Source organism: Caretta caretta, chromosome 7, assembly GCF_965140235.1.
Source record: "Caretta caretta isolate rCarCar2 chromosome 7, rCarCar1.hap1, whole genome shotgun sequence".
Taxonomy (NCBI): domain Eukaryota; kingdom Metazoa; phylum Chordata; order Testudines; family Cheloniidae; genus Caretta; species Caretta caretta.
This window is the reverse complement of record NC_134212.1, coordinates 33,356,303-33,379,468: the sequence shown is the minus strand read 5'-3', so window position 1 is coordinate 33,379,468 and position 23,166 is coordinate 33,356,303. Positions and strand designations below refer to the sequence as shown.

Sequence of the window (23,166 nt, the reverse complement as noted above, 5' to 3'; positions counted from 1 at the left end):
CCCTTCTATCTATCTATCCATCCATCCCCATACAACCCCTCTATCTGCCTCCATACACCCCCTCTATCGATCCATCCATCCCCATACACCCCCTCTATTTATCTATGCATCCCCATACACCCCTCTATCTATCTATCTATCTATCTATCTATCTATCTATCCCCATACACCCCCTTTGTCTATCTATCCATCCATCCCCATACACCCCTTCTAGCTATCTATCCCCATATACCCCTTCTGTCTATCTATCCATCCATCCCCATACACCCCTTCTAGCTATCTATCCCCGTACACCCCCTTTGTCTATCTATCCATCCATCCCCATACACCCCTTCTAGCTATCTATCCCCGTACACCCCCTTTGTCTATCTATCCATCCATCCCCATACACCCCTTCTAGCTATCTATCCCCATATACCCCTTCTGTCTATCTATCCATCCATCCCCATACACCCCTTCTAGCTATCTATCCCCATATACCCCCTCTGTCTATCTATCCATCCATCCCCATACACCCCCTCTATTTATCTATCTATCCATCTATCTATCCATCCCCATACACCCCCTCTATCTGATCTATCTATCGCCATACACCCCCTCCGTCTATCTATCCATCCATTGCCATACACCTCTTCTATCTATCTATCTATCTATCTATCTATCTATCTATCTATCCGTCCTCATATACCCCTTCTATCTCCCTCTCTCTCTCTCTCTATCCCCATACACCTCCTCTGTCTGTCTATCTATCCATCCCCATACACCCCTTCTAGCTATCTATCCATCCTCATACACGCCCTCTATCTATCTATCCATCCTCATACACCCCCTCTATCTGATCTATCTATCTATTGCCATACACCCCCTCAGTCTGTCTATCCATCCATCCATCCCCATACACCCCATCTATCTATCTATCTATCTATCCCAATAAACCCCCTTGTCTATCTATCCATCCATCCCCATACACCCCTTCTAGCTATCTATCCCCATACACCCCCCCTGTCTATCTATCCATCTCTCCCTATACATCCCCTCTCTCTCTCTCTCTCTCTCTCTCTCTCTCTCAATCTATCTATCCCCATACACTCCTTCTATCTGTCCATCCTCATACACCCCCTCTATCTATCCATCCCTCCCCATTCACCTCCTCTATCTATCTATCCTTCCCTCCCCATATACCCCCCTATCTATCTATCCATCCCCATACACCCCCTCTATCTATCCATCTATTTAACCCCATACACCCCCTCTATCTATCTATCCATCTCTCCCTATACACCCCCTCTATCTATCTATCCCCATACACCCCCTCTATCTACCTATCCATCCACCCCTTCTATCTATCCCTATACACCCCCCCTGTTTATCTATCCATCCATCCCCATACACCGCTTCTGTCTGTCTATCTATCTCCGTACACCCCCTCTCTCTATTCCTCCCCCCCGCCCCGGAGAGCCCACGCCGCTCCGATTGGGGCGCTGCCCCCCTCTGTCCATCGCCCCCTTGTGGCCGTGTCCTGGGCAGGGCTCGGAGGCCGGGCCGGGGACAGCCCCTCGGAGCCGCCCTGCTGCCCGGAGCCAGCCCTGGCTCTTGGCCCCCGGCCCAGATTCCTGCCCCCGGCGCGGGATTGGCTGAGCGCGGCACAAACAGCCGGCCGGCCAGCCGCCCCGTCTCGCTCCGCCATCCCGGCCCGGCGCCTCTCCCTTGCTTCCTTCTCCTTCGCTCCGGCCGCGGCGCGCTGTGAGGAGACCAGGCGCCGGCCGGTGGCGCGGGGGCCCCCGCGGGGCGCGTCTGTCAGTCGGTCCGTCCCTCGCTGTCTGTCCCGGGGGAGCGAAGGGAGGAGAAAAGGCAGCGGAGAGAGGGCGGGGTGGTCGAGGGGGGCTCGGGGAGGGGAGCGAGGGTTTCGCTCCTTCCTTCCTCGCCGCTCCTTTCCCCGTTCCCTCCATCCGCCCCTCTTTGTTTCCCTCTGCCCGGCCAGCGGAACGGGGAGGAAGGAGCCGCGGAGGCGGTCCCTGGGCGGCGGAGCTGCCTCCTGCTGTCTCCTGGCTCCAGGGGCTCCCTCGCCCCCCTCTGACCGCCTGCCAGGCGGCTGGTGCCAGGGCGGGGCTGGGGGACGATGTGAAGATGCCCTGGGGGCTGGCACTCTGGGTGCTCCTCTTGCCCTGGCTCTGTGCCCCCGGGGCACGGCCCGCAGCACCCGCGGCCTCGGAGCGGGCGGCCGTAGCGCGGGAGCGCTTCAAGGTGGTCTTCGCCCCGCTGGTCTGCAAACGGACCTGCCTCAAGGGCCAGTGCCGGGACACCTGCAAGCAGGGCAGCAACATGACCCTGATCGGCGAGAACGGGCACTCGGCCGACACCCTGACCGGCTCGGGCTTCCGCGTGGGTGAGCACGGGGCACAGGCCGGGGCATGGAGGGGGGACAGCTGGGGTTGGCATTGGGGGCTTTGGTTGTCCAGGGAGGGGACTGCGCTGCACTGGGGATGGGGGAGCTGTCTGGAGGAGGGGGCACACTGGAGAGCCCCTCTGGGGCCGGAGGGAGGTGCTGGGCGCAGATCAGGGGCATGGGGGATGAGGGGCTATTGGAACACGTGTCTCCCTGATTTCCGCTCTGCGCCAGCATGCATGGCTCTGCCTGTGTGGCTGCACTCACCTGTGTGGCTCACACCTGTCTCACCAGCATTGGTTGCACGCAGGCCTTTGCACACTCACCCTGGCGCAGTTTGGACATGGAGCTGCTCACACGGCTCCGTTCCACCTGTCGCGTGCTTCTCTTCACATGCGTGTGCCCCTGACACATACCCGTTTTCACATGCTGACGCCAGCCCCTCACCCACACATGGTGCATGGCCGGGCCCCTTGTGCACTCACAAATCTCGCATGTTATGCCACCGTCATGCTCAAGTGGGCGCGTTTCCTCCCGTGGGCACTTGCCAGCGCACTAACTGGTACTCAGAGGCTCGCACACTTGGTGTTCACTTAACTGCGCGCTCGCTCCCCCCTTTCCCCTGGCAGTTCTTCCAGCAGCAGTTCAGGGCTGGAGGAAAATCTCGCCTCAGCGAATGGCCCCGTCCCAGCTCCTGTCCCCTGGGGCCCATCCGACGCCTGCACCTCCGGCAGCCGGCCTCCAGTCTAACACGCACATGCGTACACACTCACACACATGGAATCCAAAACTCACACATGCAAAGAATCTAACACACACACACTCGCACACACCCAATCTAACACTTGCACACATGCAATCTCATGCATACGCACACACCCACACCATCTACCGCAGGCACGAGCTAACACACCCAATCTAACACATGGATGTGCACACACAAACACAATCAAATGCACCTGCATACACCCACTCACACAGTCAAACACTCACATGCGTGCAATCTCGCTTGCCCATACACACTCATGTAGATTCCTGCACACACTCTCACCCCCCTGCACACTGGCACACACTCGGACACGTGCTCTCACACGCACGCTCCTTTGCACTCACAGCAGCCTGGCCCAGCTCCGGCTGCGAATTCCCTGGTTTGTAACATTCCTCAGCTGATGCTGGTGCCCCTCCCACCAGGCACCATGCCAGCCCTCCCCCCTGTCACCCCCTCCACTAGCTGCGGGAAAGATCCCTGGTGCCCCTTCATCCTTCTGCTGGGGGGGGCGGGGGGGAATGGTGTTGGGGGTGGAGTGACCTCTGGGGCTAACTGAATCCAGAGTTGGGCTGGACCCAGCCCGGAAAATCCCCTCCTGGCCCAGGATGGGCCCAGCACCTGCGCCCAGCCTTTGCGGGAGTGGGAGGGCTGGAGGATTTGGGGGAGGAGAGGGTATTTTTTGGGGGGGAAACTCTTTGATTCTTGCTGAACCAGTTCTACCTCCCCACTGTGGGTTTGACCCAGACCTCACCCCTTCCAGTCACCCAGTCACAGACCCTTGGGGAGCCCCTCCCCCTGTCTCCCAGCTGGCCCACCCCACACGTCCCTTCCCTCCACACTCGTCCCCCCATGCTCCATCCTCCCCCCAACACCCCTCCCTTCCCTGCCCGCTCCCTTTAACCCCCCCACACCCCTGCACCTCATCCCGCCCTCCATCCAGCCCCACTCCCACTGTGTGCTCCAGCCACACACACCCTTCTCCCCCAGCCTCCCCTGCGCCCCTCACTTGATCCCACTGCAGCATGTCTTCCTCCCCCCCATTTTGTCTCAGTGACACAAAGAGACTAAAAATACCTCGGGCTCCAGAAACCATGGCCTTTACTGACTTTGCACTTGGGAGGGAATGAAATTGAGTCGCTGCTGGAAGTGAGGGGGGCTGGAGCAGGCGCCAGGTGACTCCCCTTCACTCACCAGTGCCCCTCAGTCCTGACTCGCAGCTCCCTGCCATCTGAGCCCTGGGCTCCGCCACATAATCCCTCTGTCCTGACCCACAATTTTCTGTCCCTGAAATCCCTCTCCCACCCCAGTGCACTTTTTCACCTGGACACCACGATTTCCCTTCACTTCCTGTCCTAACCTGGTGTGTAGCTGATCAACAGCCCTTCATGCCTCACCCCAGAGGTGGCCACATTTCAAGCCTTGAGTGTGCTGTGTCGGTGTTTCCGATGATGGGGCTGCCGAAGGAGCCATTAGCTGTCCTTTTGTTATTGTCCTGAATGTTTGGATAATCCCTGCTCCAACACTGAGTCACCCGGGCTTGAGCCAGGGCAGCTGGCTGGGCCTGGGAACCGGGTATATACGCACCACTCCCTTCCCTGAGCCGCGGCTGTTCAGCTGCCCCAGCAAACTCCCCAGCCAGGGAAATAAACCAAAACAGCTGGAACCCCAGCCTCAGCCTGGGAGTCAGAGCAGGGATGGTGGTGCTTGCTGGGACTGCTGGCTCTGGGAGGGGAGTGGAGTCTAGTGGCTAGAGCAGGGGGCTGGGAGTAAGGGCTCCTGGGCTCTGTCCCCAGCTCTGATTCACTCTGTGACCTGAGGGATGTCACTTCCCGGCTGGATGGCCTCAGCTGGGTATTTCACCCTGTGTGGGTTTGCGGGGAAGGATGTTGGGGAGGAAGGGCTTGTGGTTAAGGCCCTGGGGCCAGGAGACCTGGTTTATTTTCCTGCCTCTGCCACAGACACCCTGTGTGACCCCGGGTGAGCCCCTCCCCTCTCCAGGCCTGTGACTCTGCCATCCTGTGTCTATTTAGACTGTGAGATCTTTGGGGCTGGACCTTTCTCTCACCATGGGTCTGTGCAGTGCCTGGCACAATGGTTCCTGATCTCGTGTGTCTGTGTGTGTATATACAGCGCTCAGCACACCGGGCCCTGATCTCGGTTGTGTGTGTGTGTTCGTATACAGCACCCAGCGCATGGGCCGTGATCTCGGTTGTGTGTGTGTGTGTGTACAGCGCCCAGCGCACCAGGCCCTGATCTCGTGTATGTGTATACAACACCCAGCGCACTGGGCCCTGTTCTCGGGGGTGTGTGTGTGTGTTTACAGTGCCCAGCACGCTAGGCCCTGATCTCGGTGTTGTGTGTGTGGGTAGCGCCCAGGTCACTGGGCCCCGATCTTGGTCAGGGGCCTCCAGGTGCTGCCCCGATACTAACAGGGATATTAACACATTGGTGTTACATTAGTCCCTGGAGGCCCGGCTGAGATCACAGGCTCACGCAGAGGAAGAGTTCTTGCCTCTTGTGCTCTGGCCATCTTCCCCTTCACCTTGTGCGTACCCTGGCTTGCCTGCTGGCTCACCCCTTTCCCCCTGACGTGTGCCCTGGCTTGCCCGCTGGCTCCCCCCTGCATGTGCCCTGGCTTGCCCGCCAGTTCCTCCCCCCCCCACGTGTGCTCTGGCTTGCCTGCCGGCTGTCCCCACCACATGTGCCCTGGCTTGCCCACCAGCTCAACCCCATGTGTGCCCTGGCTTGCCTGCAGGCTCCCCTGCCACATGTGCCCTGGCTTGCCCGCCAGCTCCCCCTGTGTGTGCCCTGGAGCAGGGGTTGGATGGGGCAAGGTGGGGGCAGGGAGCAGGGTGGGTGGGAAGGGGGGGCAGGGAGCAGGGGGTGGATGGGGCGGGGTTGGGACAGGGAGTTGAGGGTGGGTGGGGTGGGGGGCAGGGGGTGGATGTGGTGGGGGGCAGAAAGCAGGGGGTGGGTGGGAGCATGGGATGGATGGGGTGGGGGCAGGGAGTGGCTGTGGGCGGGTGGGGGCGGGCGGCCATGGGGTAGACACAGACGGTGCGGCAGTGGGGGCAGGGTGGGGGTCCCTGGTCTAACCTCCCTCTCTCTCCCCCCAGTGGTGTGCCCACTGCCCTGTATGAATGGCGGGCAGTGCACATCCCGTAACCACTGCCTCTGCCCCCCCGAGTTTACGGGGCGCTTCTGCCAGGTGCCGGCAGGGCGCCAGGCCCAGGCCCAGGGGGGGCAGCAGCTGCTGCAGCCGGCAGCGTTGGGGCCCCTTGAGGGCCCAGCAGGTGAGACGGGCTCCAGCAAACACGCCATCTACGCCGTGCAGGTGATCTCCGATGCGCACGGTGCCGGGGAGCCACCCGCCGGCCACAGCCCCAAGGCCTCCGTCAGCCACTCCACCTTCATGGTGCCCCTGGGACCTGGGCACCACTCGTCCGAAGGTACTGCTGCTGGGAGTGGGGAGGGGGACCTGGGGAGTGTGATGGGGATGGAGGGCAAGGGAGGGAGTGATAGGGTAAATGGGGTGACAGCGTAACTTGGAGTGAGGGGGTGATGGGGGAAGAAGACAGGTGATTGGGTGGGGGTGATGGGGGCAGGGGTTGTTGGGGGTGAATGATTGGGCAGGGGGGCGATGGGGCAGGGGGTTGATGGCATGGGGGGGCAGTGTCCCTCCAGGGCCTCTGTCATCTAGGGGAAGTGCCAGCCGTTTTCGCCTGGGAAGCTGGGGGTCAGTGTCAGGGGACGGTCCATGTGCTGACTCCCCCTCGGGCCCCCTCCAGTGCAGGTCCACCCCCCTCTGCTGAATGTGCGCGTCCACCACCCGCCTGATGCCTCCGTGCAGGTCCACCGCATCGACAGCATCAGCACCGAGGGCACCGGGCCGGGCGCCCAACACCACCTCATCCAGCACCCGGCCCAGAGCTCCATGGGTCAGAAACCCCCCACACCCCATGCCCGGCCCCATACGCACAAACCCCTGGGACGCTGCTTCCAGGAGACCCTGCCCAAACAATCTGTGAGTTGCCCGCTCCTCCAAGAGGCACTGTGCTGAAGGGAGCGGGGAGAGGTCAGCAGGGGGCGCTGTGCTGCAGGGAGCAGGGAGAAGTCAGCAGGGGGCGCTGTGCTGCAGGGAGCAGTGAGGGTTCAGCGGGGGCGCTGTGCTGCAGGGAGCGGGGAAGGTCAGCAGGGGGCGCTGTGCTGCAGGGAGCAGGGAGAAGTCAGCAGGGGGCGCTGTGCTGCAGGGAGCAGTGAGGGTTCAGCGGGGGTGCTGTGCTGCAGGGAGTGGGGAGGGGCCAGCAGGGGGCGCTGTGCTGCAGGGAGCGGGGAGAGGTCAGCAGGGGGCGCTGTGCTGCAGGGTGTGGGGAGGGGCCAGCAGGGGGTGCTGTGCTGCAGGGAGTGGGGAGGGGCCAGCAGGGGGCACTATGCTGCAGTGGGAGGTGGTGGTCGTGGTCTCACTTGCCTGTCGTTTCTCTCTCTGGCGATGGGGGGCACTGTTTCTCAGTGTGGGAGCAACCCTCTGCCAGGCCTGACCAAGCAGGAGGATTGCTGCGGGAGCATCGGCACCTCCTGGGGGCAGAACAAGTGCCACAAATGCCCCCACCTGCAGTGTAAGTAATGCCTGAGGTCCCCTTCCTGGTACAGCCTCACAAGCCCTCCAAACTCGCCCCCTGCCTGTGCTCCTGCTTGCGCCCCACAGCGCCCCCTGCTGGGAGAGGCTTCCAGGGCACCATGGCGGGGGATGCCACAGTGGGGGGGATGCCCAGCTGGCTAAGATTTGGAGGGGATGGATCAGGTGGCAGGTTCCAACCCTCCTTTCTCCCCCTCCCCCCGCACCTACCCTCCTTCCTGGCACTCCCACTCAATGGCTTTTCCAGCTCCCGGGGATCTGTGAGCCGCAGGGTGTTTGTGTTAGAGGTAGCCAAGAATGTGCTTCATAGCCTGGCTCCTTGTTCTCCGGCTGGGCAGGCCCCCAACCTGCTCCCTTTCATCACACTCCGGCTCTTCTGGGCAACTTCCTGTCTGCAGCTGCCACCCACCCACCCCCGTGGGAAGCGCTGTCGTCCCCCCCTTGGGGGGGTGAGAGGAGCAAGTGGGGTAGGAAAATTGAACTGTTTGTTACCTGAGGGAGTGCATGGGTGCTGCCACCCCGGCTTCTCCCAACAGGGGGCTCTGCAGGGAGCAGGGCAGGATCTGGCTGAGGGAGCTCCTAGCTACTCCAGCCCTGGCCTCTCCCAGCAGGGGGCACTGTGGGGAGCGGGGCAGGAGCAGAGGGGAGCTTTCAGCCGGCCATTCTAAGCTAATTTACCCCTGGGGGCAGTTTTTCCTTACCCATCAGTCAGTAGCTGGCTGTGACTTGGGGGCGGGGGGCTGTCCCTGTTCCCCCTGTCCCTCAATGCCTCTGCCACCCGCATGAGTTGTGATAATGTCTCACCCTTTTCCCAGCCCTGCCCTGTGCACAGTCCAGTGGTGGTGAGTCCCTCAGGTTAACAAATTCCCATGGTCCCTTGGAATTCTGTTTCCTTTTGAATCTCACTGGGACAGCCCCCCTCATCCCGAGCGTCCCCCCAGCTCCTCTCTTTCTCTTTCTTCTCAGTCTTTCTTTCCATTGCCCCCCCCCCCCCCAATGTTTCCCAGCTTGGACGGATCAGGAGCAGCCTGGCTGCACACGCCTGCTGGAATGAACATCGTCCCATGTCCCCGCCCCCCGCGCCTGCTAGCCTGGCTGTGGTAGTGAGACCAGCACAGGCGCTGGTTAGCTGATCACTACTTCCCCCAGCACCACCCTCAGTGGGGCCGCTGCTGAGGGGGGCGAGGAGCCAGAGACCCTGAGCCAAACCGCCGTCTGTGCAATCGTCTGGCACCCGTGCTGGGTGATGTCTATGTCTCTGCTATTGCAATGGTGATGGAGACCCCCATCCCTCCCCCCCCGCAGCTGGAGATTTGAACATGTCTGGCCAGGTGCCATGCAGACCCCCACAGCCTCCTCCTCCCCACCTGAGATCAGGGCCCTGCCCCAGGCTCTGCACAGATACAAGAGACAGTGTCTGCCCTGTAGGGCTCAATGTCTAGACAAGTAAATAGGAGGGGAAGGAAAGGCACCGAGTGGGAATGGGACTTGCCTGAGGTCAGTGGGAGAGCTGGGATAGAACCCAGGAGTCCTGAGTGCCAGTTTGCCCCTGCTGTAACCCACTAGGCCCTGCTCCCTTCCCAGAGCCAGGGCTAGACCCCGAGTCCTGCCCTCACCTGTACACCACGCTGCGTCCTCGCTCCCGCTGATTCCCCCTCTGGGGTTTGTTATGTGTTGCAGACTCGGGGGTGCAGAAGACAGGCCCGATCCGAGGGGAACATGGGGGTGATTGCCCCCAGGGATACAAGAGACTGAACAGCACGCACTGCCAGGGTACCCGGTGGGCACTCTCTGGGTGGGGGGACTGAAGACCTGCTTCTGTGTGTGTGTTGTGTCCTTGGGAATGGGTCCTGTGTGGGGCTGTGGTGTGCTGCTGAGACATCTCTCCCCAAACACACTTTAACAAGTGTGCCCTGTGGGGAGTGTGCTTTGTGTTGTTGTGTTACATGTCCTTGTGTTACTGACCCGTCTCCCTGTGCAGACATTAACGAGTATGCCCTGTGGGGGTGTTGTGTTGTGTGTCCTAGTGTTACTGACCCCTCTCTCTCCCTGTGCAGACATTAACGAGTATGCCCTGTGGGGGTGTTGTGTTGTGTGTCCTAGTGTTACTGACCCCTCTCTCTCCTTGTGCAGACATTAACGAATGTGCCATGTGAGGTGTGTGTGCTGTGTGGTGTGTCCTAGTGTTACTGACTCCTCTCTCTCTCTGTGCAGACATTAACAAATGCGCCCTGTGGGGTGTCCATGTTGTATTGGGTGTTGTTGTGTTGTGTGTCATTGTGTTGCTGACCCTCTCTCTCCCCGTGCAGATATTAACAAGTGTGCCCTGTGGGGTGTGTGCATGTTGTGTGTGCGTTGTGTTGTTGTGTGTCGTGTTACTGATCCCTCTCTCTCCTTGTGCAGACATTAACGAGTGTGCCATGCAGGGTGTGTGCCAGAATGGCGAGTGTCTCAACACCCAGGGCAGCTTTCGCTGCGCATGCAAACCTGGCCACATGCTGGGCCCATCCCGCAGCCAGTGTGTCCGTATGTAGGGGGACGGGGGGCAGGCTGGGGGGTTGAGGGGATTGGGAGGGTTGGGCAGGAGGCTCGGAGCGGCACTGACCTTGTCTCCTGGGGGGCTGATGGGGGCTCAGTGTCTCTCTGGGGTGCCCAGCTGGGGATGGGGGGTGGGGGAGGGGCTCGGAGCGGCACTGACCCTGTCTCCTGGGGAGGTGATGGGGGCTCAGTGTCTCTCTGGGGTGCCCAGCTGGGGATGGGGGGTGGGGGAGGGGCTCGGAGCGGCACTGACCCAGTCTCCTGGGGGGGTGATGGGGGCTCAGTGTCTCTCTGGGGTGCCCAGCTGGGGGCGGGGGAGGGGCTCGGAGCGGCACTGACCCAGTCTCCTGGGGGGTGATGGGGGCTCAGTGTCTCTCTGGGGTGCCCAGCTGGGGGCGGGGGAGGGGCTCGGAGCGGCACTGACCCTGCCTCTCCCCGGGGCTGCAGCGGAGAAGTCGGGGGAGAAGAGCCTGTGTTTCCGGCTGGTGAGCCCGGAGCTCCAGTGTCAGCACCCACTGCCCACTAAGCTGACCCGCCAGATGTGCTGCTGCAGCGTTGGCAAGGCCTGGGGGGCCCGCTGCGAGCGCTGCCCGGCTGATGGCGCAGGTAAGGAACTGCAAACTGGGCCAGGATGGAGTATCTGCCACAGCACTGCCACGGGGAAGCTCGCAGTGCTGTAGACCCTGGCTGGGGCACTGCCACGGGGAAGCTCGCAGCGCTGGAGTCACCGGCTGGGGCACTGCTACGGGGAAGCTCGTAGTGCTGTAGACCCTGGCTGGGGCACTGCCACAGGGAAGCTTGCAGTGCTGGAGTCACTGGCTGGGTGCACTGCCACAGGGAAGCTTGCAGTGCTGGAGTCACTGGCTGGGCGCACTGCCACGGGGAAGCTTGCAGTGCTGGAGTCACTGGCTGGGCGCACTGCCACGGGGAAGCTTGCAGTGCTGGAGTCACTGGCTGGGCGCACTGCCACGGGGAAGCTTGCAGTGCTGGAGTCACTGGCTGGGCGCACTGCCACGGGGAAGCTCACAGTCCTGGAGGCACCAGCTGGGGGCGCTGCCACGGGGAAGCTTGCAGTGCTGGAGTCACTGGCTGGGCGCACTGCCACAGGGAAGCTTGCAGTGCTGGAGTCACTGGCTGGGCGCACTGCCACAGGGAAGCTCACAGTCCTGGAGGCACCAGCTGGGGGCGCTGCCACGGGGAAGCTCGCAGCCCTGGAATCACCGGCTGGGGACACTGCCACGGTGAAGCTCGCAGCACCAGTGTTAACCTGTCTCCTCTCCCATCTGGCAGCTGCCTTCAAGGAGATTTGCCCAGCAGGGAAGGGCTACCACATCCTGACATCCCACCAGACCCTGACCATCCAGGGGGAGAGCGACTTCACCCTGCACATCCACCCCGACGGCACCACAGACCTGCAACAGCAGCGTGAACTGCCCAGCCTGCCGCCCCTCGAGGGGGACTCTCAGGAGTCCGAAGGTCAGAGACCCCGGGGAGGAGGCTGGACTGGGCATGGGGGCCAGAGAGGTGCCACTGTCGCTCTGCTCACCAGGACATGGGGGTTCCCTAAATTTTCCCCTAGTAATAGCAGGGGCTGTACCCCACATTGCCCTGTGGTGAACCCCAATATTATCACAGGCTGTACCCCAAATTCTCCCATTGTGAAACCCTGTCTGAGAATGTAGGGTTCACAGAGAGAAAATTTGGAGCTCCCTACATCCTCCGAGGGACAAGCCCACATTCACCAACAGTGAATCCCATGTTCTCACAGAGATGTCCCCCACATTCCCCCGTGGCGAAGCCCATGTTCTCTGGAGCACCCCAAATTCACTAAGGGTGGATCCCACTTTCTCAGAGCTGTTACTCCCTTCTTTGTTGGCAAACCCCCACATCTCAGGGTGCAAACCCCATGTTGTCAGAGCTGTTACCCCAAATTCTCTAAGGGCAAACCCCAGTTTTCAGGGGTACACCCTGTTATCTAAGAACCCCAGAATCCCAGAGCCGGGGGACCCTGCTCTCAGAGCAGACCCCCCGCTCTCAGAGGTGAACCTCACATTCTCAGACTGGCATGACAGGATCTGACCCCGGGCCCTGTGTTTGTCTCTTGCAGCTGTCACCACGGCCATGGTGAGTAGGGCCCCCGGAGCAGCAGGTGCGCAGCGGAGGAGCAGCGGAGGGGTGATGCGGGAGTGGAGGGAGGATGGAGGGAGTGGGAAAGGGAGCCCTGGAGGGTGGCGGGTGAAAAGGAGGGAGGAGAGGAATGAATGAAAGAACGAGAGAGGGGGAGGAATGAAGTGAAGCAGAGGGAGGAATAGGGCACCCGTCTGGGTAGTGGAGAGAAGCAGGTGCCCCCACTGTTTAATCACTCCCCCTCCAGCTACCGGCATATCGGACCAACTCAGAGGAGCAGTCAGTGGACCAGTTCTATGCCAGTGCAGCCACCCTGGGCGCCCGCTACCCTGGTGAGTGATGGAAGAAAGGGCACTGCTGTGGGGAAGCTCGCAGCACTGGAGTCCCTGGCTGGGCTCTGCTGCGGGGAAGCTCGCAGCGCTGGAGCCCCCAGCTGCGCACTGCTGCGGGGAAGCTCGCAGCACTGCTAACCCTGTTCTGTCTCCATTGGGTCCCAGAGGTGGTGGCCCGTCCCACGACTGCCATGGTGCAGAAGGTGCTGCCGGACCAATACACACGTAGCGCCGTGGAGATCGCACCCACGCAGGTGACAGGTGAGAGCCTCATGGCAGGGGTGGGGGGCTGCGTGCCAGCAAACTCCCTCCTCCCCTTTGGGAAAAACTTCACATTTATGGACCAAACTTCCCTACTGGGGCCCCCTTAATTATCAGGGGTGAACCCCAAACATTCCCCAGTGATGTGCACGTTCTCAGGGGGGTCCCCAAAGTCCTTTCCGGGCTGGTGATGTCTCCTGAACACCCCTGGCCCGATGCAGTGTGGTCCCTGTGAGCTGCTATCACAGCAGCCTTAGGGGTGGGGGAACTCCTGGCTCTCGTGGGGGTCTATGAGAAACAGATTTCCTGGCTCCTGTGTGTGAGCTATTCATCCTGATCCCCCTTCCTGGGCTGCGTCTGTCTGTCCCTGCAGAGACTGATGAGTGCAAGCTGAACCGCAATATCTGTGGCCATGGAGAGTGCGTCATGAGTTTGTCAGGCTACACCTGCATCTGCTACCCGGGTTACCGCTGGCACACCCAGCGCAGGTTCTGCACAGGTAACACGCTGCCTCGCCCTTCTTTGTGGGTGTGCGACACATGCAGAGGGACACGCATGTGCATGGCTGTCTAGGGGCACGTGACGCCCACTCCACTGCATTCACGGAGGTGTCAGCACCCTGGAGGGGCACATGCATCTGTATGACGGAGTGACCCCTGGGTATGCCTGCATACACAGGTCTGTGACGCCCCCCAACTAGCCTATATGCAAGGGTGCAACACACGTGTGTCTGCAAAGCAAGCGTGTGACACGCCCACACAGCTGCACAGCAGGAGTGCAACACGCCTGCATGGCTGCACAAAAGTGTGGCACGCCTGCACATCTGTAAAACAGCTGTGTGACACACCCACACATGTACAAAAGATATGTGACACGCCCACACAGCTCTACGATAGGTGTGCGACACACCCGCACGTCAGCCTGTGGAAGTCTGAGACACCCACCCCGCTTGCGCATGCTGGTAGCTAGGCCTGCAACACGTGTGCAAGTACACATGCAAACCTGTGACCCCTCCAACATACGCATGTGGCCAGGGCTGTGACAGGCCTGCATCCCGGCATGGCGGGGGTCAGTCATTCTTTCTCCCTCCCGCCCCCTGCCTGCCACAGACGTGAACGAGTGTGAGGCGGAGCCTTGCGGCATCGGCAAGGGCGTCTGCATGAACACGGGCGGCTCCTACAACTGCCACTGCAACCGGGGGTACCAGCTGAAGGTGCACAAGGGCGTGCGCTCCTGCGTGGGTGAGCACCCAGGGGGCAGGAGCTGGGGGGGAACAGCAGGGCTGGAGGAGGGGCTGCTGGGAGCTGTGGGAAACAGGGCACGCATGATGAGCTGGGGGATGTGCTGGGACATGGGGGATGGGAAGGAGGGCTGGGGAATGGGAAGGAGGCATGGGGAAAGGAGGGCTGGGGGATGGGAAGGAAGGCTGGGGAAAGGGGGGCTGGGGGAAGGGGAGAGGGGGATGAGAAGGAGGGCTGGGGAAGGGGGGCTCGGGATGGGAAGGGGGCATGGAGGTTGGGAAGGTGTTTGGGGGGAAGGGGTGATCGGTAAAGTCCTGTCCCCCCTCCTCTGCCCTGTTCATGCCCACCTCTCTGGCAGACATTGACGAGTGCTCCAAGCCCCACATCTGTGGGGACGGGGGAGCCTGTGTCAACTACCCTGGGCACTACAAGTGTGAATGCCATCCTGGCTACCGTCTCAAGCCTTCCCGCCAGCCCCTCTGTGAAGGTAAGGGCTGGCCGGGTTGGGGTGGAGAGGGAGAAGGAGGGGGAGGGGAGACCCCCAACAGCCTGGGAGACAGAGACCCTACAATAACAAACCAATGGCCCTGAGAGACTCGATCATAACAAGCGGGTGCGCACAGCCTGAGCAGTAGTGAAAGCCCGAAATTTCCAAAGACCCTACAAGAACAAACAGGTGCACACAGCCCCAGAGTTACTGAGTGAGACCCTACAATAACAAACCAATGTCCAGGCCCAGAGCTTGCACAGACCTCAGAACAAGAAGACAGTGCCCCTGAGCAATCCTTCTCACAATAACCTGTCAGGTAGAACTGTCAGAGACCCTACAATAACAAACTAACTCCCCACTTGCCAGAGGACTCGCTGAGTCCTCAAGGGCCCTGCCCTGTGCACTGCCCCTCATGGGGCTCCCACAAAGGCGCCTTACCCTTCACCTTTTCTCTCTCCCTGCAGACATTGATGAGTGCCTGGACACCGGCATCTGCCCCGACGGGAAGTGTGAGAACCGGCTGGGTACCTACAAATGCAGCCCCTGCCCACCGGGCTTCCGGGGCCAGCATGGGATTTGCTATGGTAAGCGCTGGCCACAGGACCCAGGAGTCCTGCCTCCCAGCCCCCGCTCTAACCCACTAGGTCCCACCCAACTCCCAGAGCTGGGCATAGAACCCAGGAGTCCCGACTCCCAGCCCCCGGCTCCAACCCAGTAAACCCCCCCGCCCCCTAGTGCTGGGGTTGGTGCAGTATCTAGGGTGAGACTCTCATGCCCCCGTGGTGGGAGGTGGCCTGTGCAGCCCACAATGGGCTGAGGGACGTTCGGCCCCGACCAAACTTGGCTGCAGGGGAGTGGGTTGCAGGTCAAAAGTTGCGTGGGGGACAGGGTTGAGGTTCAGCGTCTGTGTCCCCCCCAGATGTGGATGAGTGCTCTGAGGAGACTCCGTGCAAACACGGCTGGTGTGAGAACCTGCCCGGCTCCTTCCGCTGCACCTGTGGGGAGGGATTTGCACCCGCACCCAATGCCCGGAGCTGCCTGGGTAACTAGATTCCCTGCCCTCCCAGAGCCCCGCTGCTCTAACCACTGCAACCCCTCCCCTCCCCGAGCCCCCTGCCCTAACTACTGCACCCCACTCCCCTCCCAGAGTCCCCTGCTCTAACAATTGCACCCCCTGACCTCCCAGAGTCCCCCTGCTTTAACCACTGCACCCTCTCCCCTCCCAGAGCCCCCTTCTCGAACCACTGCACCCCCTGCCCTCCCAGATCGGAGGATAGAAGCCAGGATTCTGACTCCCAGTCCCCGCTCTCTCTCCCTGCAGATGTGAATGAGTGTGAGGATGGGGGGCTTTGCCCCAACGGGGTCTGTGTCAACACCCTGGGCTCCTTTAAGTGCCAGTGCCCAGCGGGCTTCCACTCGGTGAAGGACAGGCCACGCTGCGAAGGTGAGGGGCTGGGCCATGGGGTGGAAGGGTGCAGGGGGCTGAGCTGGTGGTTGGGGGGCATGTAGGGCTCAGGGTGAGGAATCTGGGCCAGGGAGCTGCCTGTGGGCGGTGGGGCTCAGTGGGGAGGTGAGCGGGTTGTGGGGGGGGGGGGGGGGGGGGGACAGGGGCTGCCTGTGGGAATAGAGCAGTTGTGTGAAGGGGCTGGGAGGCAGGGCTGTGGACATGGGAGCTGTGAGAGACTCAGGCTGGGTGGCCATGTGTGGGGGCTGGGCTGGGTGGCCATGTCAAGGGGGTGGCATTGGGAGGGGGCTGGGTGGTTATGTCTGGGGGGGGCTAGGTGATGGTGTCTGGCTGGGTGGCCGTGTTCAGGGGGGCTGGGGGAAGGGGTCGGGCTGGGTGGCCTTGTGGGGGGGGTTGGGAAGGGGCTGGGTGGCCATGTCAGGGGGAGGGCTGGGTGGCCTTGTGGCTGTATTGAGGGGGCTGGGCTGGGTGGCTGTGTGCGGGGGTGACTGTGTGATGGGGCGGGGCTGGGCGGCCATGTGGTGGGGGCTGGGCGAGGGGGCTGGGCATCCATGTCTGTGGGGGGGGCTGAGGAGGGGACTGAGCCAGGCAGCCAAGGGCGGGAAGGGGGCTGGGTGGCCAGGTCCAGGTGGGGCTGGGTAAGAGGGCCAGGCTGGGTGGCCATGTCTGCGGAGGGGGGGCAGGATGGACAGACGCGTAGGGTGGGGGCTGGGAGTGGCCCCCTCACCCTGCGGCTCTCCATGTTGCAGACATAAACGAGTGTGACTTCCCGGCTGCCTGCATCGGGGGCGAGTGTGTCAATTCTGTGGGCTCCTACCGCTGCCTCTGCCGTGCTGGGTACAAGCTGGTGAACGGCAGGAGGTGCCAAGGTGAGGTGCCGGGTGGGGTGCAGAGAAGTTGAGCATCTGGGTGTGCGTGGGCCCGGCGTGTCAGGAGTCTGGTGTTCCTCACACGGTAGCGTGACACAGTGAGGGCAGTGTGTTGCACCAAGTGTGAGCCGCTGCGTGTGGCGACACAAGGACATGGCACACGGGGGGCAGGTAGTAAAGTCTGGGCATGGCGGGGTATGAAGGCACATGAAACTCTCGGCTTCAGGAACGCCTCGTGCCCAAGTGTGAGCCTGATAGGCTGCAAACTGGGCCTGCCACGAGTAAGAGCCAACACCAGGGTGTGTGTGAGGGACAGAATGTGTGGAGCTGCACAAAGCCCTGCAAGGGCCCATGCATGTGTGTCTAAGTGAGCGTGCCACACTGGAAAAGGAATGAGTACAAGCTTCTGTGTGTATGTGTGCGTATAACTGGGTGTGATTGTGAGTGTGAGTTTGTGTACTGTAGGGTGACACACACGGGGCACAGGTGTGTGGCATGGATGAGTGTGTATCTGTGAGTGGGAACAGGTATGGTTGTGCAGCAAGTGTGCCATTGCACACCACCTGCCTCTATCTCCCACTGGTCTCCCCCCAGATATTGATGAGTGTGCACTGGACCCCAGCTTGTGCCTGCCCCATGGGGCGTGCGAGAACGTGGATGGCTCCTACATGTGCGTGTGCGATGAGGGATACACCCCATCTGAGGATCAACACAGCTGTGAGGGTGAGAGTGGGATGCGGGGCCTTCCCCTCTGGGGGACACTAGCTCTGATATGGCACCAGAGTGGGGCACTGTGGGATTGATTTACCCTCTGCCCCCCAGATCTGGAGCCCCCCAACAACAAGAAGGAATGCTACCTGAACTTCGATGACACCGTCTTCTGTGACAGCGTCCTGGCCACCAACATCACCCGCCAGGAGTGCTGCTGCTCACTGGGGGCTGGCTGGGGTGACCACTGTGAGATCTACCCCTGTCCTGTGCCCAACTCAGGTGGGACACAGCCTACCCCCTCCTCCATGCCACCCTCCCCCATTCCCACTGCCACCAACGAACCGTGGAACTAGCTGCTACTGGACATGGTGTGACTGTGAACATCTAACCCCCAGGCTCCAAGGCAACTACTAGAATCTAACTGGGGGGGTCAGGAAAACATTACCCATGGAGGGAGTGGGGGGATACCGGACAGGATGGGCCCGTTGGTCTGATGTGGGGGCAGGGAGCGGGGATTCCAGTCTGGATGGGCCAAAGGTCTGATTCATGGGGCAGGGAGAGGGAATACCTGGTCTAGACATTAATCCCTCTTCCCCAGTGTGCATGTCACCTCTCTCCCCTGCAGCTGAGTTCCACTCCCTCTGCCCCGACGGGAAAGGATTCATCCTGGATGACAACATCCTGAACTATGGCATCCCCGCCCACAGGGGTGAGTGCCAGGGCCCATGCCCTGATCTGCTTGGCACCTGCACTCAAGGGCTGGGGGATTAGGAGCCAAGGTTACACCTTCCCCTGCCCACCCCCCCCCATGAGTCACAGGGTTTCCAACCCTGCAACCCTCCTACCTAGGCCATTACAGCCCTCCACACTCCACCCCAGGGGCAGCTGCATCTCAGTGCCAGCCAAGGGATCCCTATATAAACAACCCCTATACCGCACCCCAGAGTTGGCTGTATCTCAGCGCTGGGTGAGAGATCCCTGTATAAACAGCCCCCACACCCCAGCCCAGAGGCAGCTGCATCTCAGCGCTGGGCGAGGGATCCCTGTATAAAGAGTCACCACACCCCACCCCAGAGCCAACTGCATCTCAGCGCTGGGTGAGGGATCCCTGTGTAAACAGCCCCCCTTCCCCACTCCGGGCTCCTTGCAGACATTGACGAGTGCAGCCTGTTCAGGGAGGAGATCTGCAAGGAGGGGAAGTGTGTCAACACGCAGCCGGGCTACGAGTGCTACTGCAAGCAAGGCTTCTACTATGATGGCAACCTGCTCGAGTGTGTGGGTGAGGAGGGCGAGTGGCATCAGCCCAGTCGGGCAGATATCCTGGTCTAGAACTGTGGGGGGGACAGACAGGGATGCCCCTCTAGGGGGCGCTGCTGTGATCTGGCCTTGGTGGGGGGTCTCACTGGCTTGCAGAGTGGGGAATGGGACACGGGCCTTCCCCTCTAGGGCGCGCTGGCTGTGATCTGGCCTTGGCAGGGGGGCTGGCTGGCTTAGGGGGGTGAATGGGGAATGGGACACAGGATGTATACCCTCTAAGGGGCGGTTCTGTGATCTGGCCTTGGCTGGGGGACTGGCTGGCTGAAGGGGGTGGGGGAATGAGACACAGGCCTTCCCCTCCAGGGGGCGCTGGCTGTGATTGGGGTGGGGCCAGGCAGCCAGGAGGGGTGCCGAAAGGAGGGGCTGGACTCTGAGCTATGCCCCTTCCCCCCAGATGTGGATGAGTGCCTGGACGAGTCGAACTGCGTGAACGGGCTGTGCGAGAACACGCGGGGGGCCTATGTGTGCACCTGCCCCGCCCCTGCCGTCTACAACCCCACCCACAAGAAGTGCCTGGCACCCAGTGAGATCGGTGAGTCCCCTTCACACATGACACAAGCTCACTGGCTCTGAGTCTTGGCCCTGGCCAGGTGGGCAGCCCCATCACAGCCCTACCTCCTCCTGGCCCCTTTGAAGGTGGGATGCTGGGGACTGAGCTTCTCTCCCGCCCGGTTGGGGGGCACATTGGTGGGGTGAGGACGTGCGAGCAAAGATGCCCCTTGCTGGTCCTTGGTGTCATGATGACCAGTTTGGGGTCCTTGGTGCCATGACAACCCACTGAGCCTGTGACATTAGAGCCTATGGTGACTCCTACTGGCCCCTGGTGCCATGGAGACCTCATCAGGTGCAGTGTTACCATGTTGACCCTGGCTGGCCCCTGATGCCATAGCAACCCTCATCAGTCTGGTGGTGCCATGGCGATCCCTGCTAGTCCCCTATGCCATGGCAACCCTGTCAAGCCCCTGATGCCCTGTGACTGTGCCCTGGCCCTGCAGATGTGGATGAGTGCCGGGACCCCGGAGCCTGCCGGCACGGGCGTTGCATCAACACACTGGGCTCCTTCTACTGTGAGTGCAGCCTGCCCTGGATGCTGGATCCCAGTGGCAAGGAGTGCCAGCTCCCCGACATGCAGGCAGGTGAGGGGCATGCAGGGCTGACTGCTACTGCACAGGCCCAGGAGACTGCGGGGGGCTTGGGATGTGAACCTGACTCTGTGAGTGAGCAGGGGGGCGAGTGTGAATGAGTGATTGTGAGGGTGAGCGTGTCCCTGATTGTGAGCCGGTATGAGTGTGAGCACATCACTGATTGTGACCGTGGTGGTTACGAAGATTGTGAGTGTGCCCCTGGAGTTGCCGGTGCCCATGTGTGAGTGTGCACCTGCCTAGATGTGCAGTGACTGTGGTGGTGTGCACAAGGGCCTGTCCAGCATGCCAGGTCCTGTGGGAGTGTCTCCTGCAGGCGCTGGCTGAGATGGTGCCGTGGGCTCCCCCCCCTCTCTCTGCCCTGGCAGACCGGGCGGCTGACCGGCGCGACATCTGCTGGCAGCACCGGGGGGAGGACAGCATGTGCGCCTCCCCGCTCAACGGCTACCACCTGACCTACGAGGAATGCTGCTGTCGGTACGGCAAAGGCTGGGGCTTCCAGTGCCGTGCGTGCCCCCCCCGCAGCCCAGGTAGCATGCTTGCCTAGCCTGCCCTCTGGGGGTGCTGGCTCCAGTCTGGTCCCAGGGTTGGGGGACTGGCTGGCTTGGGGGATGGGGAGTGGGGTACGGGGCCTTTCCCCTCTGTGGGCTCTGGCTGGCTCAAGGGGACGGGGAGTAGGGTATGGAGCCTTTCTCCTCTGGAGGTTGCTGGCTCCTGTCTGGCCCCACAGTGCGGGGGACTGGCTGGCTCAGGGGGCAGGGAGTGGGCTATAGGGTCTTTCCCCTCTGGGGGCTCTGGCTGGTTAAGGGAAGCGGGGAGGGGGGTACAGGGCCTTTCCCCTTTCGAGACTCTAGCTCTGTTTGCACTGGGCAGGATCTGATGGGATGTGATTCACTGGCTATGTGTCCCAGGCTGGTTGTTATGGTTCCTTGCAGGACAGCAGTGTCAGCCATCTCAGAGCGAGAGCAACTCCTTCTGGGACCTCAGCCCCTTGTTCCTGGGCAAGTCCCGCAAAGGTTAGTGATCCTTCTATACACAGCCCCCATGCCCATCCCAGAGGTGGCTGCATCTCATTGCAGGCCAAGGGGTTCCTGTATGAACAGCCACCCACACCCCACCTCAGAGTTAGCTGCATCTTTGTGCCAGACAAGGGATCACTCTTCCACATGCCCCCTCCCTCAATTTCAGCTGCATGGGAATGGGTTCCCTGCCATTCCCATCATCTTATCTGTGTCCCCCCGCCTTTGTACACCCCCCCCAAGAGGATGACACCTCAGAGGAGGATTCAGATGAATGTCACTGCCTGAATGGCCGCTGCGTCCGGACCTACCACGGTGCAGTTTGCGAATGCCCTGCTGGCTTCCAGCTAGACACCACCCGTGTCCGCTGCCTGGGTAAGAGTGCCAAGCCTCCCGTGAATTAGCATGCACTGCAAAGGGATGTGCTGCCCACACCACTAGGACTCCTGAGTACTGTCCTGGGACGGGGGTCTGGTCTAGTGGATTAGAGCAGGGGTGGGGTTGGGAGCCGGGACTCCTGGGTTCTCTTCCCTCTTCACCTTTCACAAACAGTGCTGCTAGCTGTCTCTCCGTGCCTGGTCTGTTGGGGATGCAGGTTCAAGACCCATACTCACACGCCACAGCCACTCCATTAACCCCTTCCCTCCCTCTCCCTACCCACAGACATCGACGAATGCCGGGAGCTGAACCAGCGAGGCCTGCTGTGCAAGAACGAGCGCTGCATCAACACCAATGGCTCATACCGCTGTGCCTGCAAGCCAGGCTTTGTCCGATCCCGCCACCATGGGGGCATGTGCATCCCCCAGCGTCGCCGATAGCCCTCTTGTCACCCACCGGGGGCGCTGCCAGCTGACACAAGAGAGAGACTCTGTCGCTAAGGGTTCAGATCCTGTTTGGGGGGAACGTAATATTTTTTAATTGCTAAAAATGGGGCATTTTATTGGGTTTTCCTCCCTCTGCAAGATTTTTTTATTAGCATTATCTTAGGGCTGCATTATTTGCACTCATTTCTGTAGGAACCAGGTATACAAAAGCCAACAACCCTGTAAATAACGAGAAAGAAGCTAATGAATTAATTAAACTGCGGGAGTGGATCCTGGGCTAGGTGTTTGTGTGCTGTGCTGTCCGCCTTGGTCGGGGAGGGCAGACGCTGAAGCTGCTGTCTGGCCTGCAGGGGGTGCTGTGACAGTGCAGGGAGAGAAGCCTGCAGCTGCTGCCCCCCAGCAGTGGGTGCTGTGACAAGGGAGGCAGGGCAGTCTGCATCCTTATAACCTCGCCCTACCCTGACCTCCTAATGGCCTCCCTGTGGAAAGCCTTGGCAGAGCTCTGACATCATGCAGTACACCCGTGATATCATCAGCCATGCTCCCCTAGGCTGTAACTCCTGCCTTGCAAGGCTGGGTCGGGCACTGCTGCGGGGAAGCTCACAGCACCAGGGTCAGCTGTTGGGCCAGGCCTGCAGGGGAGGGTTGATGACATCATTAAAATTCCCACAAGGCCTTTGAGGGATCAAATGGCCTCAAGGTTTAAAAAAAGTAAAGGCTCCAAGGCCCAGACCGGTGTTGGGTGCAGACAGCCCTGGAATGCCTCCGCCTGGGGTAGGCCATGCGACTACAGTGCCCATCATTCCTTGGGGGACTACAAGTCTCAGAATGCACTGCCGGAAGAACTACAGCTCCCAGAATGCACCACGGCAGGCGGGACCTCCCCCTCGGGCGCCAAACTTCATTTCCCAGGGGGGTCGTGGGCAGCCAGTTAACGGGACCACCACTCCCAGCATGCCCTGGGGCATGCTGGCTTCCCTCCGCATGCATCAGACTACATTTCCCATAAGACACCTGGGTTAATTGTAAGCTATAAACT

General features: G+C 61.0%; 1 protein-coding gene across 5 annotated transcripts; it reads left to right on the top strand.

The window, feature by feature from the left end:
• Positions 1–1,643: 1,643 nt before the first annotated feature.
• LTBP3 (latent transforming growth factor beta binding protein 3) lies at positions 1,644–22,403 on the top strand. Of its 5 annotated transcripts, none has more exons than XR_012669259.1 (28): positions 1,644–2,386; positions 6,272–6,604; positions 6,944–7,179; positions 7,666–7,771; positions 9,472–9,564; positions 10,195–10,317; positions 10,777–10,935; positions 11,620–11,805; positions 12,437–12,453; positions 12,704–12,788; positions 12,954–13,049; positions 13,423–13,548; positions 14,159–14,290; positions 14,649–14,777; positions 15,245–15,364; positions 15,700–15,822; positions 16,102–16,224; positions 16,995–17,114; positions 17,709–17,837; positions 17,937–18,104; positions 18,451–18,534; positions 18,976–19,104; positions 19,537–19,674; positions 20,138–20,278; positions 20,653–20,814; positions 21,220–21,300; positions 21,473–21,678; positions 21,967–22,105. XR_012669259.1 is itself a non-coding variant. In XM_048858259.2 (28 exons), exons 1-28 carry the CDS (start codon positions 2,128–2,130, stop codon positions 22,119–22,121), a joined length of 3,885 nt encoding a protein of 1,294 aa, XP_048714216.1. In that variant the 5' UTR covers positions 1,646–2,127; the 3' UTR covers positions 22,122–22,403. The 5 variants fall into 5 exon arrangements, 4 of the variants coding, with proteins under 4 accessions (XP_048714220.1, XP_048714219.1, XP_048714216.1 ...); XM_048858259.2 differs by having other exon boundaries at positions 1,646–2,386; positions 21,547–21,678; positions 21,967–22,403; XM_048858263.2 differs by lacking the exon at positions 20,138–20,278 and having other exon boundaries at positions 1,645–2,386; positions 21,547–21,678; positions 21,967–22,403.
• Positions 22,404–23,166: the final 763 nt, after the last annotated feature.